Below are 19,595 nucleotides of genomic sequence, written 5' to 3'. Positions count from 1 at the left end.
GCTTCACACTCGGCTGCGAACCGATCCAGTGAGAGCTTAAGATCCCGGTCAGATGAAGCCATCAGGACCACATCATCTGCAAAAAGCAGAGACCTAATCCTGCGGTCACCAAACCAGATCCCCTCAACGCCTTGACTGCGCCTAGAAATTCTGTCCATAAAAGTTCTGAACAGAATGGGTGACAAAGGACAGCCTTGGCGGAGTCCAACCTTCACTGGAAACGTGTCCGACTTCTGCCGGCAATGAGGACCAAGCTCTGACACTGATCGTACAGGGAGTGGACCGCCACAATCAGACAGTCCGATACCCCATACTCTCTGAGCACTCCCCACAGAACTTCTCGGGGTACACGGTCAAATGCCTTCTCCAAGTCCACAAAGCACATGTAGACTGGTTGGGCAAACTCCCATGCGTAAGTACCTGGGAGTCTTGTTCACCAGTGAGGGAAGAGTGGATGGTGAGATCGGTGCGGCGTCTTCTGTAATCTGGACGCTGTGTCGATCCGTTGTGGTGAAGAAGGAGCTGAGCCGGAAGGCAAAGCTCTCAATTTACCGGTCGATCTACGTTCCCATTCTCACCTATGGTCATGAGCTTTGGGTTATGACCGAAAGGACAAGATCACGGCCGAAATGAGTTTCCTCCGCCGGGTGGTGGGTCTCTCCTTTAGAGATAGAGTGAGAAGCTCTGTCATCCGGGAGGAACTCAAAGTAAAGCCGCTGCTCCTTCACATCGAGAGGAGCCAGATGAGGTGGTTCGAGCGTCTGGTCAGGATGCCACCCGAACGCCTCCCTAGGGAGGTGTTTAGGGCACGTTAGACTGGTAGGAGGCCACGGGGAAGACCCAGGACACGTTGGAAAAACTATATCTCCCGGCTGGCCTGGGAAGGCCTCAGGATCCCCCGGGAGAAGCTGGACAAAGTGGCTGGGAGAGGGAAGTCTGGGCTTATTATGGACCTAATCAATCTAGTCCGGTATTGATCAAATGCTGATATTACACTTTGCTATCGACACTATCAATTTATGGATCGTGTCGCAAGCCTCTCACGTGTCATATACTGAGTGCAACAATGCCGACACACCAACAATTAAGCAGTTAGCTTAGCTATTAGCATGCCAGCTCCTGGTTTGCTCTCAGTGTGTAACATGTTTAGTCTTGTCCTCCAGGGATATTGTTACATCATAAGGATACTGAAGATACTAACAAATGCAGTTTATTTTCCTTTTATTTTCCCGTCTGTTGTGGCCAGTGCCCTGTACTTTGCAGTGGCTTGTTGGGGGCGTGGCACCAGCAAAAAGGGCTTTTGACAAACGGATCCGGAAAGCCGGCCAAACTATTGGCACACAGTTGGAGGCGTTTGTGTCAGTGAGGGACAGGAGGACAAAGTGTTTGTGTCAGTGAGGGACAGGAGGACAAAGTGTTTGTGTCAGTGAGGGACAGGAGGACAAAGTGTTTGTGTCAGTGAGGAACAGGAGGACAAAGTGTTTGTGTCAGTGAGGGACAGGAGGACAAAGTGTTTGTGTCAGTGAGGGACAGGAGGACAAAGTGTTTGTGTCAGTGAGGGACAGGAGGACAAAGTGTTTGTGTCAGTGAGGGACAGGAGGACAAAGTGTTTGTGTCAGTGAGGGACAGGAGGACAAAGTGTTTGTGTCAGTGAGGGACAGGAGGACAAAGTGTTTGTGTCAGTGAGGGACAGGAGGACAAAGTGTTTGTGTCAGTGAGGGACAGGAGGACAAAGTGTTTGTGTCAGTGAGGAACAGGAGGACAAAGTGTTTGTGTCAGTGAGGGACAGGAGGACAAAGTGTTTGTGTCAGGGAGGGACAGGAGGACAAAGTGTTTGTGTCAGTGAGGGACAGGAGGACAAAGTCAAGTGTTTGTGTCAGTGAAGGACAGGAGGACAAAGTGTTTGTGTCAGTGAAGGACAAGAGGACAAAGTGTTTGTGTCAGTGAAGGACAAGAGGACAAAGTGTTTGTGTCAGTGAAGGACAAGAGGACAAAGTGTTTGTGTCAGTGAAGGACAAGAGGACAAAGTGTTTGTGTCAGTGAAGGACAAGAGGACAAAGTGTTTGTGTCAGTGAGGGACAGGAGGACAAAGTGTTTGTGTCAGTGAGGGACAGGAGGACAAAGTGTTTGTGTCAGTGAGGGACAGGAGGACAAAGTGTTTGTGTCAGTGAGGAACAGGAGGACAAAGTGTTTGTGTCAGTGAGGGACAGGAGGACAAAGTGGTTGTGTCAGTGAGGGACAGGAGGACAAAGTGTTTGTGTCAGTGAGGGACAGGAGGACAAAGTGTTTGTGTCAGTGAGGAACAGGAGGACACGGGACAAACTGCTGGCCATCATGGACAATCCTGGATTGTAATTGTATCTAATTTATCACAAAACCTTGTTTCAATGAGTTCCCGGTGAGCAGACAAAAGCTGTCTTTGATCGTACTAATCAAAAGGCTTGTAAAACTCCACTGTATAGGATGGGAAGCAACGTGAAGGTGTCGGTTTCTTTGATCTATTGCAATCCGCAGAAAGATTTTGTCTGGACGCGAGATCTATAAAGCGGAGAGGAACCAGGACCTGACCCCCCTCCATGCACCTTTTCTTGAACTGTTTTGTAACCAAAGGCGACGGCTGTTTACGACCCCCTTTCCTTTAGAAACAGCTGTTGCCACGTAATCAGGGAAAGTCCAAATAAAAGAGGTGGCGTGCAACCTTTCGTCAGAGCGTGGTGGGAGACTGTACGAAGAGTACAGCTCGGACGTTTCTCCTCAATGAGCTAAAATGATATTCTGTCTCTGTTTAATTCCTTTCTTCTTGTCTGTTTAATAGATGTCATCACTGTTTGAACAGCTAAAAATTCCCAAAAATATGAACATACAATAAATACTGTATCTGCCTTTGTGATTGTCTTTAAAAGGCATTAATCGGCAATATCAATCACATACTTTTTCACGAAACTGATCAGTGGCCAATCAATTGGCACATCACTAGTTATCGTTGCGTTACAACTGTAATATGAATGAAACAGCGGTATTATATTAGGTTAATTACTTGTCGAGGATCTCGAATAAAGACTGCTACTAGTTGAATATTTAGCACCACATCTGATGTCATGAATTCACCTTTTTCTGTACCAGAACCTCAAAATCTTGAATAATAAAAATGTATGTACTTGCTGGGAGACAGCAGCTGCCAGGTTTCCCCCGGCGCTGTCTCCAGATATTGCAATACGTCCCGGGTCCACAGAAAACTGGGCAAGCACCCCCATCTGGAGAAAGTGTTTCACAACGCGGTAAACATCCTCATACGGGACAGGGAAGTGGTGGGCAGGAGCAAGGCGGTACCTGAAAGAGAAAGAAAGAACCCACAACACATATTTTAGCAGGATAAGTAAAACACTATCTTGCAGGATGTTAAAAAGTATTGGGCTGACTAGTGATTTAGGGCTATATAAGTAAACATTGATTGATTGATTGATTGATATTGGGACTTTGAAATGTAAAATTGATAACCATATACTTGAGAAAAGACTACCTGTCTAGCTCAACACGAACATTTGAGTTCAAGTTAAAGTACCAATGATAGTCACAAACACACTCGGTGTGTCGAAATTATTCTCTGCATTTGACCCATCACCCGTGATCACCCCCTGGGAGGTGAGGGGAGCAGTGAGCAGCAGCGGTGGCCGCGCCCAGGAATCATTTTTGGTGATTTAACCCCCAATTCCAACCCTTGATGCTGAGTGCCAAGCAGGGAGGTCATGGCTCCCATCTTAATAGTCTTTGGTATGACTCGGCCGGGGTTTGAACTCACAACCTACCCATCTCAGGGCGGACACTCTAACCACTAGGCCGCTGAGTAGGTGATATGACCCGATATATAAGTTATGACTTCAACCAGTTGTTTTCCGGACACTTACACACAAACATCTCCTTTTATGGTCAGGATGTGCTCCCCTGAAAACTGATGGTTTGGCTTCTGCAGTTAGGAGTCCTTCATTTTTGGACCTAGGCTCCTCCCGGTACTGCAGACCCGTTTAATGACGCTCGCTTGTATTGACCTCTTAAGGCCCAAACTGTTTGTTTACATTCTTTTTTTTAAATTTCTCTTAGCTATTTGGGCTTATTGGACCCTAATAGAATAAAAAATAAAAATCATATTTTAATACGACATACTTAGTGCATAAGTACACAAACGTGTACATCGTTTCTAGTCACATGCTAATTCTTATTTTTACACTCTTTTTTCCCAAATTTCCTTTGTATGTTGTACTCTTTTGACACCACCAGATGGCAGTATAAGTGTCCACATAAGCGTCCATAAGACCCCAATTCAGTAGTGTACACAATTTTGAAAATAAAAGCTAAAAAGTGATGTCCACGCATGTGGCCACTAAGCCTTTAGCAACTTTAGCGTCTCCGACGTCCACATTGCCGTGTCGCCCTCCTGCCCAAGACCAGTAATACACTTCAATACAATTCGTAGTGTGAAATTTTGGAATGATTCATGGACCATAAATCACGGTACTCCTAATTAACTACGGACATAAACTTCAAAGGAGGGTACTACGAACACATGACAAATTGAGATTATGTGACAGCGTCAAGGCAACAGATACAGCCTTCAAACTGTACTCAGTAAAAGCCCTGAGAAAATTCTACTGTACTTCAAATGATGAATGATACTTACTCTACAGAGACGATCACCGCATTCAGCTCAATTGCCATTTTCCTGGCGAGCATGTCATATGGACCCATGCCTGTGAAGACAGAGAGGACAACATCATCCAGAGACAACATAGAACACTCAGGCTGACCTTCACTCATCACTTCATGCTTGTGGCTCGTCAAGTCATCCACAGATCATCCAGAGTTGGGTTGATTGTGTTATTGAGCAGTAAATGATGTCAGTTCAGCTACGGGAGGTTCAGCTACACCCACAAAGACCTCCACAAGTCAAGCATGCAGAGCATTCAGAGTTCCCTATCCCAGTGAAATTACCCCAATTTTCGGACTATAGGGCGCCACAACGGATTATAAGGTGCAGTGCCGCTGAGTGGGTCTAGTCAGGTCTATTTTTATACCAAAGGCGCACCAGATTGTAAGGCGCATTAATGGGGTGGTATAAGGACTTTTTTTCAAAATGTAAAAGACTGTCTTGTGGTCTACATTACATTTAATGCTGGTTCTTTGCTCAAAAAGATTGTTAAAATAAAGCCAATAACACAATTTTCGGGTTTTCCGTACGGGCTCCAGTACTCTGGAATGCCCTCCCGGTAACAGTTGGAGATGCTACCTCAGTAGAAGCATTTAAGTCTCACCTTAAAACTCATCTGTATACTCTAGCCTTTAAATAGACCTCCTTTTTAGACCAGTTGATCTGCCGCTTCTTTTCTTTTTTCTCCTATGTCCCCCCCTCCCTTGTGGAGGGGGTCCGGTCCGATGACCATGGATGAAGTTCTGGCTGTCCAGAGTCGAGACCCAGGATGGACCGCTCGCCTGTGTATCGGTTGGAGACATCTCTACGCTGCTGATCCGCCTCCGCTTGAGATGGTTTCCTGTGGACGGGACTCTCGCTGCTGTCTTGGATCCGCTTTGAACTGAACTCTCGCGGCTGTGTTGGAGCCACTATGGATTGAACTTTCACAGTATCATGTTAGACCCGCTCCACATCCATTGCGTTCGGTCCCCTAGAGGGGGGGGGTTGCCCACATCTGAGGTCCTCTCCAAGGTTTCTCATAGTCAGCATTGTCACTGGCGTCCCACTGGATGTGAATTCTCCCTGCCCACTGGGTGTGAGTTTTCCTTGTCCTTTTGTGGGTTCTTCCGAGGATGTTGTAGTCGTAATGATTTGTGCAGTCCTTTGAGACATTTGTGATTTGGGGCTATATAAATAAAAATTGATTGATTGATTGAATTTTTTGTTGTCCCCTTTATTTAGAAAAGTTACCGAAAAGTATCAAAATAATTTTGGTACCGGTATCAAAATATCGGTACCGGGACAAAAATACTCCAAATTTTATCCGACAAAATTACAATGTTGCTTGTCTCTTGACAGAATTCAAGGGACTCCATCCACACTGTTCTATTATCCATTAAAAACACAGACCGCAGACAACAAAAGTATTTGGAGCCCTATGGCCCATTGATTGATTGATTGATTGAGACTTTTATAAGTAGATTGCACAGTACAGTACTATAGAGAGGCGGAGCCAGCAGTCCGACTGCAAAGCAGGGTCAAGATGGCGGCGAGGAGACGAGGACAGCGAGCGAGCGGCGAGGCGCGCCGGGAGCGACGCCGCAATCAAGATCAGGTGCGTGGATGGCACACCTGGGGACAACTGAGTAATCCTCTCATGCTGTATAAAAGGGCGACAGCCGTGAACGTCAGAGAGAGAGGCGGAGAGACGAGAAGGAGCCAGAGAGAAGCTGACGCTGAAAAAGAGAGAGACAGAGCGCGAAAGAGGCGACGACGCCCGAAGCAGAAAGGCAAGCGGCTGACGAAGCAGCTGAAAAGCAGTCTTTATAGAAAAATAAAGAAGTCTAAACGTGCCGCCGCTATGTCTTTCCTTGACGGTCCTTGGAACCCGCACGACGGCTTGAGAAGTCTGTCACCAATACATATTCCGTACAATGGACCACTAAATGGTAACACCCCAATAACTTCTTCAACTTCTTAAAGTCAAGGTCCACGTTAATCAATTCATGGTAAATGGAAAAAATATTTTTGGGGAATCCTTGTTCCTTATCACATTTTTGACATTTCCTGAAAATGAAACAAATGTCCTTAGAAAAGTACAATAAACCTAAAATGTTTGGCTTTTTCTAAATTGCTGTATTTTCTGGACCATAAGGCGCAACAGGTTATAAGGCGCACTGCCAACAAATTAAATATTTTAAATATTTTTTCTTATATAAGGTGCACCGCAGTATAGAATGCATTAATTATTATAATTATTTTCTAAATGTCAAAGACTTCCTTGTGGTCTACATAACATGTAATGCTGCTTCTTTGTTAAAAATGTTGAATAGATGATGTTTTACAAATCGTCTTCAACTGACTTCTCCTGTCTCTTCAGGATGCACTGTTTTGTGGGCGCTCTTATTTACGTGCCTCCACTTGAACAGCATCTTCTCGTCGTCATCTTTGTTGTAGCGGTGTAGCGTGCAAGGACGGGAGTGGAAGAAGTGTCAAAAGATGGCGCTAACTGTTTTAATGAAATTCACACTTTACTTTAATCAATAACGGAGCAGCATCTCCTCATCCGTGGCTCACTAGTGCAACAACAACACCCGGAATGTGTCCCGTGAAAAACCATCAGACCCGAACCCTGTAATAACTAAAGTTCCGTGGGTGAATTATTTGATCGCCAGTCTACTGACAGATACAAGTAAGAACTTCACGCTACTTTATATTAGAAATGGCAACAGTGGAGGATGAATGTCCCTGTGGAGGAGGGCGTGGTCCGCGGGCCTGCCGCGGAGCGGGGTGTGTAAGTAAATGGTTGTACTTGTATAGCGCTTTTCTACCTTTTTTATGGAACTCAAAGCGCTTTGACATTATTTCCACATTCACCCATTCACACACTGATGGCGGGAGCTGTCATACAAGGCGCTAACCAGGACGCATCAGGCGCAAGAAGTGACTTGCTCAAGGACACAACGGACGTGACTAGGATGATAAACGGTGGGGATTGGACCAGGAATCCTCAGATTGCTGGCACGGCCACTCTCCTAACTTCGCCACGCCGTCCCAAAGGACCGGCCTCGAAGGTGATTGGATTACCCAGCTGGGACTGATCATCCAATCACCTGCCATGCTTATTAGAAGCAGCCGGGCCGAGACACCGTTGTTAGGAGTTGGAGTAATGCAGCAGACACACACTGGACATTCAAGGACTGAAAAGTAGCCGAGCAGAGTTGTGACCTGGTGTGTTAGCACAATAAAAGATTGTTCAACCCTGAACCATGGGGGTTCCGAGCAGATCTATTTCGGTCTGGAGAACCCACAAGAGGGGAACCTCTACAGTCCCATACCAAGAAGATAGAGAAAAAGAAGAAGCGTATGACTACGGGGATGTAAAGGACTACAATGGCGGCTGCGTGCACATTTTTAGGACGTATGCAGATCTCAAATACACATCAGCAGGTATCAGAAGGTAAAAAAAGTTGCTTTTGCATAATATTGTGAAACAAAACAGCAGATAATATGTCTTATTTTATACTCACACCCTAAAAATACTCATTTGCCGACAATCCATCAAGTGGTGTGGCTTCATAGTCGTACTAAAAACATTTTGACAGATTTTTGAGCGCCGTGTGTAATAATCTATGTTCTCAATGGTACATTTAAAGTTTTGGTGTTGTTTACTGGCGTCATATTGCATTTTACGCGCATCTCTTATGTATGACTGCCATCTACCGGTCCCACTTATCATTACACCATGTACCAAATGAAATAGCTTCGAGGTCGGTAAGCACAACCAGAATTAGGCGCAGTGGGTTATAAGATGCACTGTCAAGTTTTGAGAACATGAAAGGATTTTCAAGTGCGCCTTATAGTCCGGAAAATCGGGTATTCTAAAGAGACACGGATATTTACTTTTGCCGCAGTCGATCAGATAAATGTAGTCAAGTGCTCCCACTTATTTGGCATGTGAAGGGTTAGCATCAGCAGATTGCAATAGCAGCATGGCAGGTGTCGAACTGAACGCTGTCCTCAGGCTTTTGCATTAGCGAGGCGGGGCCCCCTCTGAGGTCCCCACCGTCACAACAGACGGTGTTTACTTCGCCGGGAATGCAAGTATTATGTTTGACGGGACTGTCGTAGTCAGGGCTGGATTAGAACCAATGCCATCTTGCAAATAACGCAATCATTTCCACAAATCGGCGTTTAGGTTGTAAACAAAGTGAGGATACTTACGCGAGCTGCCCAGACACCACCCCCCGCCGTGCAGGTATATGACTGCTCTCCTGGCTTCTGGGTCGCCACCTGGCTGCTTGGGCTGGTACAGCACCACCTCCACACCGTCAAAGTTCTCCACGGTCACCGTGACATGTTCATCGGAAACAGGCACAATGTTTTCCATCAGAGTGATGATGTACATCACGCCCATGTAGTCCTTCAGGCCCACTAACTCGCTGAAGTCCGCCTGGAAGGCAAAAGTAAACAACGGTCAATGCATTGAGATGTTAAACCAGTGAATGTATTCTCACAGGCTACCCATTTTTTCTTTTAATCTATTGCTACCGTATTTCCTTGAATTGCCGCCGGGTATATAGTATGCACCTGCCTAGAATTACTGCCGTTTCAAACTCATTTGGCAAAATAATTAGCACATGCTTAGCATTACCGCCGGGTCAAACTCGTTTTGCAAAATATTATTTTTATTAGCGCATGTCTAGAATTTCCGCCGGGTCAAACTAGTTTCGTCAAATAATTAGCATATGCCTAGAATTTCCACTGGGTCAAACTCGTCACGTCACGAGTGACACTTCACCTGTCATCATTTTCAAAATGGAGGAGGCTGATTTCAATCATTTGAAATCGCATAAAGGGAAGAAGATTAAGAGCTATTCAGTAGGATTTAAGGTCCAAGCTATTGAATATGCTAAAAAGAACAGTAAACAGCTATGTTTTATTAATATACCGTAGCTGCGTGTGTCAAATATGAGTCATTAAATGACTCCCGCCTCCTGGTGGTAGAGGGCGCTAGTGATCCTTCTTGCGACTACTCGGCTGCAGAAGAAGTGACAACAAGCAGCAAGAGTGAGCAGCGATCCTTTATTTGTTCCTCTCAATTGCACTTTTAACATGGAGGATTACATATCTAAAATAAAACCGTTTTCTAAACTGGACTTTCAATCCAAGCAGGAGGTAATAAAGGAAGATCTCCATCGAGACAGAGAGACTTTTAAAACTGAAGAAAGATAAGGAAGACTTCTATAAACAAGTTATCGATGCTTTTGATCAGAAGGAGCTGCGCATGGACTTCATTTATAAGTAAAGGTAAGACCATAATAACGTTTTTTTTTAATTAAATCTGCTTTTCATGATGGTATCCTTACATCACACTCAAATTTATAAGCGCAAGCCTAAATTTACCGCATGCCTTTGATATGTTCATAATAGAGGTAATTATTATGATGCATTATCATTATTGTTAATTTCAGTGCTATTTTTTGCTCCATTTGTAGTGCCATTGATTGTCATTTCTGTGTTATTAATATCTACAAACCCTGTTTCCATATGAGTTGGGAAATGGTGTTAGATGTAAATATAAACAGAATACAATGATTTGCAAATCCTTTTCAACCCATATTCAGTTGAATATGCTACAAAGACAACATATTTGATGTTCAAACTCATAAACTTTATTTATTTATTTTTTTGCAAATATTAATTAAATTAGAATTTCATGGCTGCAACACGTGCCAAAGTAGTTGGGAAAGGGCATGTTCACCACTGTGTTACATCACCTTTTCTTTTAACAACACTCAATAAACGTTTGGGAACTGAGGAAACTAATTGTTGAAGCTTTGAAAGTGGAATTCTTTCCCATTCTTGTTTTATGTAGAGCTTCAGTCCTTCAACACTCCGGGGTCTCCGCTGTCGTATTTTACGCTTCATAATGCGCCACACATTTTCCATGGGAGACAGGTCTGGACTGCAGGCGGGCCAGGAAAGTACCCGCATTCTTTTACTACGAAGCCACGCTGTTGTAACACGTGCTGAATGTGGCTTGGCATTGTCTTGCTGAAATAAGCAGGGGCGTCCATGAAAAAGACGGCGCTTAGATGGCAGCATATGTTGTTCCAAAAGCTGTATGTACCTTTCAGCATTAATGGTGCCTTCACAGATGTGTAAGTTACCCATGCCTTGGGCACTAATGCACCCCCATACCATCACACATGCTGGCTTTTACACTTTGCGTGGATAACAGTCTGGATGGTTTGCTTCCCCTTTGGTCCGGATGACACGATGTCGACTATTTCCAAAAGCAATTTGAAATGTGGACTCATCCGACCACAGAACACTTTTCCACTTTGCATCAGTCCATTTTAGATAATCTCGGGCCTAGAGAAGCCGGCGGTGTTTCTGGATGTTGTTGATAAATGGCTTTCGCTTTGCATAGTAGAGCTTTAACTTGCACTTACAGATGTAGCGACCAACTGTATTTAGTAACAGTGGTTTTCTGAAGTTTTCCTGAGCCCATGTGGTGATATCCTTTAGAGATTGATGTCTGTTTTTGATACAGTGCCGTCTGAGGGATGGAAGGTCACGGCCATTCAATGTTGGTTTACGTGGAGGGATTTCTTCAGATTCTCTGAACCTTGTGATGATATTACAGGACCCTAGAAGGTGAAGTTCCTAAAGTCCTTGAGAAATGTTGTTCTTAAACTGTACGACAATCACACATTTGTGGACAAAGTGGTGACCCTCGCCCCCTCCTTGTTTGTGAATGAGTGAGCATTTCATGGAAGCTGCTTTTATAGCCAATCATGGCACCCACCTGTTCCCAATTAGCCTGTTCACCTGTGGCATGTTCCAAATAAGTCTTTGATGAGCATTCCTCAACTTTCTCAGTATTTTTTGCCCCGTGTGCCAGCTTTTTTGAAACATGTTGCAGGCATCAACTTCCAAATGAGCTAATATTTGCAAAGTTTGTCAGTGTGAAGATGAAATATCTTGTCTTTGCAGTCTATTCAATTGAATATAAGTTGAAAAGGATTTGTTGTATTCTCTTTTTATTCAGCATTTACACAAGGTGACAACTTCACTGGAGTTTGGACAGGTTATTTAGCACGTTATTGGTCATCTTGGTAGTTTAGGCCCTCTGGGTGTTTCCTTCACAAACTGCAAGGCTTTCACCTTTGTTTAATTATCTCTGCTCATCCAGGCCAGAGGGCCAGGATGATCCCGCAAGGCAGCTACAAAATCCACGTGCAAGTTGCTGGGTTAAATGTCAACATAAGCCTGCAGTCATTTGTTTTGCTTACTAATTGTGAGAGCATGACTCATTCATGACAATATCTGATGAGAAAGGAAGGCAAGGCCGTCAGCTGATGCCACTCCAACAAACTCATGACAACAAACGCCTTGGCTCCAAGCTTCATTTTGAGACGGGGGAACCTTAAAGAAGACTTTATCCTTGCGTCTCTTGGACAACATTGAAACATTGATGACATTTAATGGCAAGATGTGTTCATTTTTAATGAATTGTCTCTGGACCACTTCAAAAAATACAACTTCCTTCCGCATGTCACCATTGGCAACTTGCAAAAGATCCATTTAAAACCTGTTTAGAGCAGGGGTGTCGAACTCATTTTAGACGGGGGGCCACATGGAGAAATATCTACTCCCAAGTGGGCCGGACTGGTAAAATCACGGCACGATAACTTCAAAATAAAGACAACTTCAGAGTGTTTTCTTTCTTTACAAATAGAACAAGTACATTTTGAAAATGTAAAAATCATAATGTTGTTTTTTTTTTTACAATTATATGTTGCTGTTAATAATTTATTTGTTTACATTAATATGTTACATTTATATTTGTTTATATTTATTTGTCGGTATCTATATTTTCTGAATAAATGATGTGATAATGTTCATCAGTCAACTCATTGCTGTTAATCTGTGTTTTAAAATGTTGATTTCTATTAACTGTTTTAATTGGTTTCACCCTTAAAATCGTTTTTAATCATATTTATTTTATATTGTTTTTATATGTTTTTATTTTTTGTTTTTATTCAGTCATTGGTGGAGCTCAGGATAGTATTTTAGTATTTGAATATTGTTTTTAATATTGTTGTGCAGCACTTTGGAAACATTTTGTTGTTTAAATGTGCTATATAAATAAAGTGAATTGGATTGGATTGAATTAATTTTCAATCTATGAAGATAAAAAATGTATCAAAATCAAATTAAAGGATGTTATTTATGTAGTTTGCTCATTTTACATGACTGGTCTACTAACATCATGGGCTTTATTTTGTACATATGTAGCATCATCTACAGAGATACAAATAATTGCTATTGTAACATCTAGTGGACACATGTAGAACCAATCATGGCACCCACCTGTTCCCAATTAGCCTGTTCACCTGTGGGATGTTCCAAATAAGTCTTTGATGAGCATTCCTCAACTTTCTCACTCTTTTTTTCCACCCATGCCAGATTTTTCGAAACATGTTGAAGACATCAAAAACCAAATGAGCTCACATTTGCAAAAAAACAAAGTTTCCCAGTTTGATCGTTAAGTATCTTGTCTTTGCAGTCTATTCAGTAGAATGGATGGTTCTTTTTCTCTTGGTTCTGGAAGACACCACGTCCACAGTTTCCAAAAACTATTTGAAATGACACCCCTGGTTTGACACCCCTGGTTCAGCCAGACCAATACCATAATAAATCAAATACAACCTGTATAACAAAGTATGTATCAGTACATTAAGAACTATAAATAGAGATGATTAACTGGCAGGGGGCTAAGAAACATTATAGCACATAAGAGTTTCCTTAATAGGCTCTATTATTAGAAGGTGTGAGCAGGACTATACTACACCTGGATTAGTCTGACATAATCTGCTGTAACCGCTCTTAATAACCACATCAGCGAAATGCATTAAGACCATTTTCAAGATTGCAAAAACAAATGCAGGTATGACAAAAGGAGAAGTTTTATATTGTGAGAATGAGATATTTTAAGAGTTCTTTCTTTATGTATAGTCGTGTTTAAAGTAGCTAATATTTTCCCATGTAAACACTTTGTGTTTGTATCCTACGTCCGCTAGTAAACTCTGTGCCGTACCTTGGAGGCGCTGGAATGGGTATTGAGAGTATCACGTACTCCCTTTTCACCTAATCAGTTTAGAACAATGGGGCCGCATTTCTTTCTGGCCGTGTGGGGGCTGTTTTCATATTAAATAAGATGACTCTTTCTGCTCCTGGATGCCGCTATTAAAACATTGTAGGGCTGGACGCCTAAAGCTAGAGTGAAACTGGCTAATATTGCTATTCTGACTTGAGGGTCCTTCTTACTCAACATATATGTCATCCGGAAGAATTTAGGAAGACCAGTGTGTCTTATCCCCTGAGAGAAAGACTGGTCTGATGCAACAATATATATATATATATATATATATATATATATATATATATATATATATATATATATATACACATACACACACACTACCTATAGATGTATCCATCCATCCATTTTCTACCGCTTATACTTTCAGGGTCGCGGGGGGTGCTGGAACCTATCTCAGCTACAATCGGGCAGAAGGCGGGGTACACCGTGGACAAGTCGCCACCTCATCACAGGGCAGAAACATATATTTTTGGTCGTAATAATAATAACAACTTTTGTTTCTTAGATAATCCGTCAATAGAATTTAAGTGCAAATGAAAACACAACTTCACCCCTTTAGTCATAATTTTTGCGCTTGAGAAACTTCCATGATTATCTTTAGACTTCCTTTGTTGGTTTGAGTGGTGGAAAAGTGCACTGCAACCCTACGGACCACATCTGAGGAACAGATATTTTTGTCATAGTAATAATAGCGTTTGTTTCTTCGATAATCCGTCAATAAAATTAAAGTGCAAATGAAAACACAGATTCACCATTTTAGTCATAGTTTTTGCGCTCGAGAAACTTTTATGATTAGCTTTAGACTTCTTTATTTTGCGTGAAATTTCCACCACTGCCACAAGTGGTGGAAAAGTGTACTGCAACCACAAGGGACACATCTAACAAACAGATAATTTTGTCATAATAATAATAATAATATTTTTTTTTTCTTAGATAATCCGTCAATGAAATTAAAGTGCAAATGGAAACACAGCTTCACCATTTTAGTCATAATTTTTGCGCTTAAGAAACTTGATTAGCTCCTGACTTCCCTATTTTGTGTGAGATTGTCACTACTGCCACAAGTGGTGGAAAAGTACACTGCAACCCTACGGACCACATCTGAGAAACAGATAGTTTTGTCATAATAAAAAGGAACAGTGGTAGGAAATGGATGGATGGATAATAACATTTGTTTCTTAGATAATCTGTCAATGAAATTCAAATGCAAATGAAAACACAGCTTCACCATATTAGTCATAATTTTGGCGCTCGAAAACTTGTATGATTAGCCTTAGACTATTTTGTTTGAGATTGTCACTACTGCTGGGCTTCACGGTGGCAGAGGGGTTAGTGCGTCTGCCTCACAATACGAAGGTCCTACAGTCCTGGGTTCAATCCCGGGCTGGGGATCTTTCTGTGTGGAGTTTACATGTTCTCTCCGTGACTGCGTGGGTTCCCTCCGGGTTCTCCGGCTTCCTCCCACCTCCAAAGACATGCACCTGGGGATAGGCCCCTCCCACCTCCAAAGACATGCACCTGGGGATAGGCCCCTCCCACCTCCAAAGACATGCACCTGGGGATAGGCCCCTCCCACCTCCAAAGACATGCACCTGGGGATAGGTTGATTGGCAACACTAAATTGGCCCTAGTGTGTGAATGTTGTCTGTCTATCTGTGTTGGCCCTGTGATGAGGTAGCGACTTGTCCAGGGTGTACCCCGCCTTCCGCCCAATTGTAGCTGAGATAGGCTCCAGCGCCCCCCCACAACTCCAAAAGGGAATAAGCGGTAGAAAATGGATGGATGGATGTCACTACTGCCACAAGTGTTGGAAAAGTGCACTGCAACCCTACTGACCACATCTGAGAAACAGATATTTTTTGCCATAATAATAAAAATAACTTTTGTTTCTTAGACAATCTGTCAATAGAATTCAAGTGCAAATGAAAACACAGCTTCTCCATTTTAGTCATATTTTTGGCGCTTGAGAAACTTCCATGACTAGGTCCAGACTTCCCTATTTTGTGTGATGGATGGATGGAGATTGCCACTACTGCCACAAGTGGTGGAAAAGTGCACTGCAACCATACGGACCACATCTGAGAAACAGATATTTTTGTCATAATAATAATAGCGTTTGTTTCTTAGATAATCCGTCAATAAAATAAAGTGCAAATGAAAACACAGCCTCACCATTTTAGTCATAATTTTGGCGCTTGAGAAACTTTTATGATTAGCTTTAGACTTCTTTATTTCGTGTGAGATTGTCACTACTGCCACAAGTGGTGGAAAAGTGCACTGCAACCATACGGACCACATCTGAGAAACAGATATTTCTGTCATAATAATAATAATAATAATAATAACTTTTGTTTCTTAGATAATTTCTCAATAAAATTAAAGAGCAAATTAAAACACAACTTCACCATTTTAGTCATAATTTTTGCACTTCAGAAACTTTTATGATTAGCTTTAGACTTCCTTTGTTTGTGTGAGATTGTCACTACTGCCACAAGTGGTGAAAAAGTTCACTGCAACCATACAGACCACATACCATACCATACCATAGCAACAGCTGAGAAACGGATATTTTCGTCATAACAATAACAGCGTTTGTTTTTTAGATAACCCGTCAATAAAATAAAGTGCAAATGAAACCACAGCCTCACCATTTTAGTCATAATTTTGGCACTCAAGAAACTTTTATGATTAGCTCTAGACTTTTGGTTCAAATCCAGGCTCGGGATCTTTCTGTGTGGAGTTTGCATGTTCTCCCCGTGAATGTGTGGGTTCCCTCCGGGTACTCCGGCTTCCTCCCACTTCCAAAGACATGCACCTGGGGATAGGTTGATTGGCAACACTAAATTGGCCCTAGTGTGTGAATGTGAGTGTGAATGTTGTCTGTCTATCTGTGTTGGCCCTGCGATGAGGTGGCGACTTGTCCAGGGTGTACCCCGCCTTCCGCCCGATTGTAGCTGAGATAGGCGCCAGCGCCCCCCGCGACCCCGAAAGGGAATAAGCGGTAGAAATGGATGGATGGATGGATAGACTTTTTTATTTCGTGTGAGATTGCCACTACTGCCACAAGTGGTGGAAAAGTGCACTGCAACCATACGGACCACATCTGACAAACAGACATTTTTGTCTCAATATTAATAGCGTTTGTTTTTTTGGATAATCGGGCAATAAAATTAAAGTGCAAATGAAAACACAGCTCCACCATTTTAGTCATCATTTTTGCGCTTCAGAAACGTTTATGATTAGCTTTAGACTTCCTTATTTGTGTGAGATTGTCACTACTGCCACAAGTGGTGGAAAAGTGCACTGCAACCCTACAGACCACATCTGAGAAACAGATATTTTTGTCATAATAATAATAGCGTTTGTTTCTTAGATAATACATCAATAAAATTAAAGTGCAAATGAAAACACAGCCTCACCATGTTAGTCATAATTTTGGCGCTCGAGAAACTTTTATGATTAGCTCTAGACTTTTTTATTTCGTGTGAGATTGTCATTACTGCCACAAGTGGTGGAAAAGTGCAGTGCAAGCCTACAGGTTTTGAGCTATGATTTATATTTGTGTGTCCTTAAGGGATGCAAAAAGTACGCCAAGTGCTTACCAGGTGGCTGAGACTTCTGAAGAAGGTGTCGGTCAACATGAGTTTCCATCTCTCCTCGACGTCCTCAGGAATGGGTTCATAAACATAGTAGGCGGTGAAGGCGCAGAGAGCCGCCAAGAAAATGATGCTTGCCAGCCTCATGGTGCAGCTGCGTGGGCTGCGTGGGACCCCCCAGGGACCCCCACCCCCACCCCACTCGGGATCCTTTACGCACTCGCTGCAATGACTCACCGCTGGATGAATATACTTTGTTGTTGTTGTTGTTGTTGTTGTTTCAGTGGAAGTGCTGCACGGCGTGTTCAGTGTCCTCCGGTAGTTGTCAGCGTGCATGGTCGAGACGAGCGTCCCGTGTGCGCGCGCAGCCGCGGTCTACTCTGGACTGGTCCGGTTTGGGAGTTGAGCGCGGGCAAAATGACAGGAGGGCGCGCGCACACGCACACGCACGGGAGGACGCTCGCGTCCCAGCTTGGCCCACGACGAGAATTCCTCAGGTGCCTGGACTGGATCAGGTGCACGCTCACCCCGGGGGGGGGGTTGTGAAAAAAAAACGGCCGTGGATTTAATCACATGGTTGTTGCGCCATCCACAAGCAGGGCCGTCACTAGGATTTGATAAGTGCCCAGGTCCAAAATTGGTATTTGTCCACCTGCCTTGACTCACATATGAAGTTGAAGTGCCATCACATTCTAACTCAGAGGCTTCAATATCACCTTTTGCAGCTATTACTGTCAGGCTTGCCCCTGACTGTTTGTTTGTGTTTTACTTTTTCCTCTGTGTGTGTTTAGTATTTCCTGTCAGCGCTCTTATTTTGTCTGCTTCCTGTTTTTTTCCCTGTGCGCTGTTTTTCCTCAGCTGCGGCTGATTGGCACCTGGCCACACCTGGTGTCAATCAGCCAGTTCCTATTTCTACCTCCTTTTGTTCCTCCAGTCTTGTCGATGTCGCTCTTCTCGCTCGTGTCGTGTCTTGTATTTGCACCGCAGCGGTAAGCTATATCCGTTAGATGTTTGTAGCTTACTGTTCTTTGTTCTCTGCTTCCAGTTTGTTTTGTACTAAACCTTACAACTTCTGTTTTTCCGCTCACTACCCGCTAGCTTCCACAGTAGACCCTTTTGGTTTTTGCTAGCTACCATGTTACGCTCCTTTTATTTTCTAGCTCCCATGCTAGCTCCCTTAGTTTGTTATCCGCCTCATGCGCGCTTTTGGTTGTATCCCTTTGGTTTGTTCTTGTTCTAATATTTTAATTAAATCATGTCTACTTGCAAAATGCCTGCCTCCTTCCCTGCAACTTGGGGTTCCAAACAGTCACATCATATTTATGACTTTTAACACACCCAAGTGAATGCAACGCATACTTGGTCAACAGCCGTACAGGTCACACTGAGGGTGGCCGTATAAACAACTTCAATACTGTTTCAAATATGCGCCACACTGTCAACCCGCATCAGACAAGAATTTTGGGAGAACATACACACCGTAACACAACAGAACAAATACACAGAATCCCTTGCAGCACTAACTCTTCTGGGATGCTACAATATACACCACCCCCCCTCTCGCTACCTCCTACCTCATCCCGTTACCACCCCCCCTTTGGCAAGTATGTGTCCTCTATTTGGGATTTCAGAATATGGTCAGCCTAGTTTATAGCAATTTTTCCACCATTCTTCCAAAAGCGCATTGGTGAGGTCACACACGAGAAGGCCTGGCTCTTAGTCTCCGTTCTAATTCATCCCAAAGGTGTTCTAATAGGTTCAGGTCAGGACTCTGTGCAGGCCAGTCAAGTTCATCCACACCAGATTCTGTCATCCATGTCTTTATGGGCCTTACTTTGTGCACTGGTGCACAGTCATGTTGGAAGAGGAAGGGGCCCGCTCCAAACTGTTGCCACATGGTTGGGAGCATGGAATTGTCCAAAATGTTTTGGTATTCTGGAGCCTTTAAAGTTCCTTTCACTGGAACTAAGGGGCCAAGTTCAACTCCTGAAAAACAACCCCACACCATGATGCCTCCTCCAGCAAATTTCACATTAGGCACAATGCAGTCCGAAATGTAGCATTCTCCGGGCAACCTCCAAACTGGTCCATCAGATTGCCAGATGGAAAAGTGTGATTCAACAGTCCAGAGAAGGCGTCT

General features: G+C 43.3%; 1 protein-coding gene across 3 annotated transcripts in view; it reads right to left on the bottom strand.

The window, feature by feature from the left end:
- aadac (arylacetamide deacetylase) overlaps nt 1-19,595 on the bottom strand; it is a 40,848-nt gene that overhangs the window by 6,522 nt on the left and 14,731 nt on the right. Inside the window, exons 1-4 of one of the 3 annotated variants that reach the window (XM_061878219.1) lie at nt 17,462-17,974; nt 8,909-9,137; nt 4,676-4,745; nt 3,159-3,330 (exon numbers count right to left, since the gene is read on the bottom strand). In XM_061878219.1, the coding sequence (XP_061734203.1) occupies nt 3,159-3,330; nt 4,676-4,745; nt 8,909-9,137; nt 17,462-17,791 (801 nt within the window). In that variant the 5' untranslated portion in view covers nt 17,792-17,974. Of the gene's footprint in view, nt 1-3,158; nt 3,331-4,675; nt 4,746-8,908; nt 9,138-13,066; nt 13,289-17,461; nt 17,975-19,595 lie in introns of those variants that run through there. The other 2 variants (XM_061878221.1, XM_061878220.1) reach the window with 2 other exon arrangements.

Source organism: Nerophis ophidion, linkage group LG18, assembly GCF_033978795.1.
Source record: "Nerophis ophidion isolate RoL-2023_Sa linkage group LG18, RoL_Noph_v1.0, whole genome shotgun sequence".
Classification (NCBI taxonomy): domain Eukaryota; kingdom Metazoa; phylum Chordata; class Actinopteri; order Syngnathiformes; family Syngnathidae; genus Nerophis; species Nerophis ophidion.
The sequence above is the reverse complement of the archived record's forward strand: the minus strand, read 5'-3'. Positions and strand labels throughout refer to the sequence as shown.